This window comes from Pestalotiopsis fici (genome assembly GCF_000516985.1).
Source record: "Pestalotiopsis fici W106-1 unplaced genomic scaffold PFICI_Scf_11, whole genome shotgun sequence".
Lineage (NCBI taxonomy): Eukaryota > Fungi > Ascomycota > Sordariomycetes > Amphisphaeriales > Sporocadaceae > Pestalotiopsis > Pestalotiopsis fici.
In genome coordinates, this window is record NW_006917101.1 from 1,977,155 (window position 1) to 1,983,154 (window position 6,000).

Sequence of the window (6,000 nt, forward strand, 5' to 3'; positions counted from 1 at the left end):
AGATAGATACCGGAACTGCTTCTTGCGGACTGGTCTCTGCTTGGGTTCCTTTACAGGAAAGCTTCTAGGAGGTGATTGGGCATCGCAACGCGGCGAGAGACAGAGATACATTGGCTATGGTGAAGCCTTCTGGATTATTTGATATGCGTTTGACCTTACTCGAACCGGGGATGATACAGGGGTGTACTTCTTGTCGAAGTCTCAAATAGTTACACGTTTCTTCCATTGGGTGGAAGTCACTGTCGTAGTGAATCAAGGAAGAAATCGAGACACGGGGTCGTATTCAAGTGATTGCATCCAAGTTGCTGCGATGAAAAATACCGGATTTTCACTACTGCATTCTAGGCTGGCGTAGCGCGTAGCCTTCTTGCCCTCAGATATTCATAGTCGGGCATGGCCTGGCGAACGAGCTTTTCAATATGCTGCGCGGCAATATCGCCAAACTCGCTCCTCCACTTGCTAGCTTCGTCGAGAATATTCAGTTCCTGAAGACTTTTGCCTTTGACAATACCTGTTGACCCGTATATTGTCGTACGCATGGCCCTTTGTGCTGGATGCATCTTGGCCAGCTTTTCCGGGTCGGCTTGGTCCCAGGAGAATCGCAACGTTTGCGGATCCATGCCAACTTTTGCGCAATAGAGAGATATGATCTCGGGATGATTAATCACGTCATCTGCGTCTAGAACAATGGGCCACTCGCTTCGTTGGGCCGGCGAGCAAGGGAGAGCGTCCCGATGTTGGAGGTAAAAGTCGTAGAGAGCGCGACTCCATTCGACCGTTATCACTAGCGAGGCGAAATTGTCGGCAGCTGCCAACTCCTTTCCCTCTCTCTCAATGATGGTCCGATAGTAAGACGGAAAGGCAACAGCCGGGTGTCGAATGAGGAACGTGGGTAGCCAGGTGAGCAGAAACTCGTCGGGCAGCACTGAAGTATTCAGTGTAGAGTGAGTTGAGCCCCCAGCATATCGAACCGTCCAGTTCGGCTCATTCACTGCATCCGCACCGAATTGCAATCGGGTACGTACGATTGGGTCCGCAAAGAAAGTAGTGTGCTCCTTGACAAAGATCGAATGCCCCTGTGATTGTGCGGACTCTACCCAGCGCAGCTGATTCTCGAAGCATGTCTGGAAGCTCTCTTGAACCTCACGCCTCTCATCACTTGTCCAGTCGCTCACACATCTGCTGCGAAGATGTCGTTCGCACAAGATACCATCGACTGGCATAAAGAAGTAACCCCCATCGTAACCGCCGCTTGAAAAGCCGGGTTGAGACTCAACAGCGAGAATCTTGAGCAAAAGGTTCGATGCAGTCCTTGGGTAGGAGATCAGGTAGTACCGGTGAGGTTTACTTGAATTGATATCCGGATACATGGCGCCTTCGTCACGCTTATCCCGATGATTTGAGAATAGTCTGCCAGCTGAGCCACCAGGGATACGAAAGATCAAAAATGAGTAGATCTGGTCTGTCAGTTAAGGTGAGGAGGCGGGGTAGGGACGGCAGGGCGGAAATGCGTCAGAGCCTTGCAGGGATTGAACCGTTATGGTCAGCCAGAGTTTCTGTTCGCAAGTATGTTCAACTCGGAACGGCCATAGCTGAAAAGTAGTATAGCTCAGTGAACCAGGATTCTTTTCATCATGACTTATGTCGTCGCTAGAAAGTGTCGTGATACAGCAAATAGTTGTATTTCACTTGAAGAGTTGTGGACATTTGCTAGATAGGCAGTTTTGCCACCGTAAAAGGGGGGTGATGTTGTATGTCAAAAGTGTGAAGAGAAGGAAAATGCGATCCTAGAGTGATTGAATCGTACAATTGCCCGCCACCTCTGTGCTGTCTCTCATCCTTGACCCATCATTTACTAGGCCGTACTGAAAACCCTCCGTGCCCTCAATTGCCTTCAAGAGGACACTACTCTCTCTGTATCTAGTCACTGCGGCCAAAATTCAAGTCAAAGGTAACCTTCCACAACGGGCAGGCACTGACATGGTGGTCCTGAACCCAATCTAGCCTGAACGTCAACAGTGGGCTAGACCCATCCACGGTATCTCCCAGAATTACGGAATGCTTGGGGATCTGCGCCATTTCAAGTCGGTTGTAGACCGTATAAGGACCCCAACCCTCTGTAACAGCACGATCATTCATGTCCTCCAAGGAGCGATCAGCCAGCCCACCAGAGACTTTGCGGACCATGCACTCTGGTTTGGAGCCCGGGGACTCAGACCAGTTGAAGGCATAAAAAAGAAAATCAAGTGATTGCTGAGAAAAGTTGCCTTCGCCCTTTTTGGGGTAAGTCACGATTTTTAACGCTGACCACCCGGTCTCATCAACATCTGCCGAGAAGAAGACATTATCGACTTCATCCCATTGTAGCCACGGCCAGACACGATATATTCTCATGCCTCGACGCAAGTCGAACTGTAAGCAACGAGGACGGCGTGATCTGATATCGTTCACTGATTGCAAGCCAGATGATGTATGTAGCTGTGTCAAAAGATAAGGCTCCAACATGTGCCTGGTGGAAGAATTTTTCGATGGTGTCGGAGCTAAATTCGTAGGATCCTGTCGCACAAAGTACCCCCAACCTGAATTTCTGGTTCGAATGGAATGTAATTGAGTGCCAATGAAACAAACCGGGAGGACATATGCTGAGCCACGAGGTTTCGAGAAATGAATTGGTGCAAACTGTGCACGTAGTTTGATGCCGTGGTTCGTCATGGAGAATTGTGGAAGCTGTTGCTGTGGCAGTCTGTCCATCCCTCCACACTCGCTGAAGTACTCGGGCGATGGAGCGAGCACACCATGGAGAAGGTCTGATGCATTGTCCGTGGTAACTTCAGCCGAAGGCAATTTCCAGGCAAAAATGCTAGGATCTGGACAAGTTTTAATGATCTCCTCCTGGAGACGTAGAAACGCCTTTTCTTCTTCTCCATACAACAACGGCATGTTGATGTTAAATATGCCCAGGAGACAGTAGGCGATATCCTCGATTCGCGTAGCCTCTCTGGATGATGCCCAAGACATCTTCTGTGCCACTGAAAACGTATTCAGGGGTTTAGAATGGTTCAGAGCCCGAGCATCCACGTCGGTAATGGTAGATAACTGGGTAAGGGCGCTCGATTTGCTGAAACAAAGGTCCCAATTTCGGTTGTAGAATTTGATTTCAATCGGAGAAATCAACTCCTGGAGAGTCCAAGCACGTTTGAACCATTTGCAACCTTCAATATTCTCTACTTTGTCAGTAGTGATAGAAAGATCGCATAGGTAGACATAGCACTGTTTTGAGCGCTCGTACCAGTTGAACATGGAGTTGATTGCCTCAGTAAGCTCAGCGCTGCTCGACTTGTCGATGCAACAAGTATCGACCCAAACATACTTGAATCTGTCTTCAGCTGCTTGGCGACATGCCAAATCGATTTTCCGGTAACCTCTCTTCAGGCCCCGGGTTGGAGATGACCTGAACTCTTGAAAAGTGACCTCTTGACCGTCCTCCCATGTATGCGAAAGAGCGGCATATTTAGGAATTCTATCTATACCAAAGAATTCCTCAAGTTTTCTGGTTTCGACGTTTATGAGCCACATGGCAACGGCTTGGTGGGATCAACACTGGTTTGTTCCTGGGGAGAAGCGGGGAATCTGTCACGCTGACGATGTGTTCTGGGTGTAAGAAAACTTCACCCCTGGTGTGGTTGGTCGGCACCTTGTTTCTCCGAGAGTACAGCTACCTAACTATCTGCATACTCGGAGTCTGACTGTGCTGCACCATGATTCTTTTGTCGTTGGCAGTTCTCAATACAGTCAGACATATTCGAAAGGGTCAACGTTCCAATCAAATCCATGCACCTATGGCAACTGCATCTTATCTCGCATGGAACTGGTGCGGGGATTACATGGCCACCAACTGTGGGGAGATATTCCAAGCATGATTATTTCAATGGCATACACGATTCTAGTACAGAGTTATAGTCATCCATCATTGAAATATGCCTTTATTTCTTTTTCCAATAGTCTCACACTATTCTCTCAAACCATGACCCCAAAGCTTGCCAGATTCAATTTTGTCCTGATCTATATACCACTTGGCTGATGAGACAATACCATGATCCTGTCAACAACCATGACGAGTATTGTCCATGTTTGGCTGATAACAAAGTGTCCAGACACTCACGGGCTATTTTAAAAAAGCAACAATCGTGTCGAATTTAGCCCAGAAGATGAGCACCGATGAGCATGCTAATGCCAAGGGGGACGTATCCAGAGAGCATACGGCCTGCAGCGCTGTCAGCGACAGCAGAAGTCGCAGCAGCGCTCGAGCTCGCACCTGTGGCAGAGCTCGTTGCGGATATGGCAGCCTAGGTTGACATCAGCAACGATAAACTTTGCTACTCAAACTCATCAAAGTCTACCGACCGTGGAGGAAGTAGTGTTGCTGGTAGATGAGGTAGACCAGCCGCATTTGGCCATTTCGTCGGCAACATCTGATGACTGAATTAGTACATAATACTCTGTTGAGGCTGAGCTCGTAGGCTCCGACATACCGTTATCGACTGAGCCGCTTGAAGATACGATGCAGGTGTTGCACTCGGTGAAGCGAGACTGGGCGTCAGCTGACGAGCAAACACAGTCGTGGTAGTCGTCGCTATCGCCAGTGGAATTGTCACACTCCTTTGAGATGTTGATGGGGTCCTGGCAGGTTTCCAAGCATGACTCGGGCTTGTCGCCATCTTGGATAATGTTCTGAGCGGCACTGAACGACGCTAGGCCGATCAAGAAGGCGGTAGTAAAGTGCATTGTGAAGGTGGTAAAAGTTTGTAGACGTTCAAGTTTTGAGCAAGATGATGCTTGTAGTCTGAGAAGACTTGAGATGCGTTGAAGTGTGATGAGATTGAAGTGACTTTTCATGAGAATTCATCTCTTTAAATATATGATCCTCAACTCCCTGTTCACTCACAAGAGTCATTTCAATACGTAGGCCAAGACGAAGTACCCACTCTCGAAAATAACTGTGTAGGTTAGCAATGAGATGTTTTGTTAAATCTGATACAAGCACTGCCATTTCCCTAATGCACCATTCTCATGATTCAAGTTGATGAGCCACAGACTAGGCAGGGAAAACTCTTCGCTCTCACCTTTCGCGTTCTCGGTGGGCCTTTTGCCGCCAAGAGGATGATTAGGAGAAGCGGGTAACTCACGAATCGTGACCAGAAGCACTGGCTCAGTATCAAGATCTTCATGCGGATGTAAACCGCATACAATAATAAAATACACGGGTAGGTTCCGCCGCTCTCTTTGCCAGCTCGGCCGATGGAGCCAACAAGGCAAAGCCTTGCTAGGTGGGCACCTCTGGACCTGGCAGTCGGGCCATTTTCCAGCTGGCCGAGTGAGGCAGTGTTGCAAACAATTCTCTTCATCTGATAAGGTAGATTTGAAAGACTACCTTCTTCTATTTTCTCCAATAAAAAAAGACGAGGCTGGAAACTTACACACCTGAGTACAACCACTTCTCTGTTTCTTTCTTTCCGCTGTGACTTCACCATGCATAGCATCACCACTTTCATCTGCCCTTTGGCCATTATATCCCTATCTACTGCGCTGCCAGCACCAATCATAAACCCATGCCCTGCGCCCAAGAGCGTTAGCCCCAGCCTTCCAATTGATAGTCCTGGTGCCATTGTCCCAGCAATCACTACCATCGCTTCTCGGGACAGCGACAACAGCCCCGACAGCCGAGACGGTGATGTCAACGAGGAAAATGATCAAGACGACGAGGATGAGGATGAGGACGAGGACGAGGACGAGGATGAGGACGAGGATGAAGACGAAGACGAAGATGGACCAAACAAGGGAGCTATCGTAGGGGGCACACTAGGTGGAGTAGCAGCCTTGGCTACTATCGTTGGTGCCTGGCAATGGCATAATATCCGGATCAAGATCAAGAAAACCAAGACGCAGTCAAAGTTGCCCAAGCTGCAAGGACAAGGACAAGGACATCAACAAAACTCTTAG

The 6,000-nt window shown here is 48.6% G+C and overlaps 4 protein-coding genes across 4 annotated transcripts; 1 reads left to right on the top strand and 3 right to left on the bottom strand.

Moving 5' to 3' along the window:
- Positions 1-341: 341 nt before the first annotated feature.
- On the bottom strand, positions 342-1,370 carry PFICI_13585 (uncharacterized protein; the record flags this gene model as incomplete). The annotated part of the gene is made up of 1 exon (XM_007842166.1): positions 342-1,370. One exon carries the CDS (start codon positions 1,368-1,370, stop codon positions 342-344), a length of 1,029 nt encoding a protein of 342 aa, XP_007840357.1.
- A 550-nt stretch (positions 1,371-1,920) lies between these two features.
- Positions 1,921-3,576, bottom strand: PFICI_13586 (uncharacterized protein; the record flags this gene model as incomplete). The annotated part of the gene is made up of 1 exon (XM_007842167.1): positions 1,921-3,576. One exon carries the CDS (start codon positions 3,574-3,576, stop codon positions 1,921-1,923), a length of 1,656 nt encoding a protein of 551 aa, XP_007840358.1.
- Positions 3,577-4,196: 620 nt separating this feature from the next.
- PFICI_13587 (uncharacterized protein) lies at positions 4,197-4,785 on the bottom strand (the record flags this gene model as incomplete). Its single annotated transcript, XM_007842168.1, has 3 exons — positions 4,197-4,346; positions 4,405-4,472; positions 4,533-4,785. 3 exons carry the CDS (start codon positions 4,783-4,785, stop codon positions 4,197-4,199), a joined length of 471 nt encoding a protein of 156 aa, XP_007840359.1.
- Positions 4,786-5,529: 744 nt separating this feature from the next.
- On the top strand, positions 5,530-6,000 carry PFICI_13588 (uncharacterized protein; the record flags this gene model as incomplete). The annotated part of the gene is made up of 1 exon (XM_007842169.1): positions 5,530-6,000. One exon carries the CDS (start codon positions 5,530-5,532, stop codon positions 5,998-6,000), a length of 471 nt encoding a protein of 156 aa, XP_007840360.1.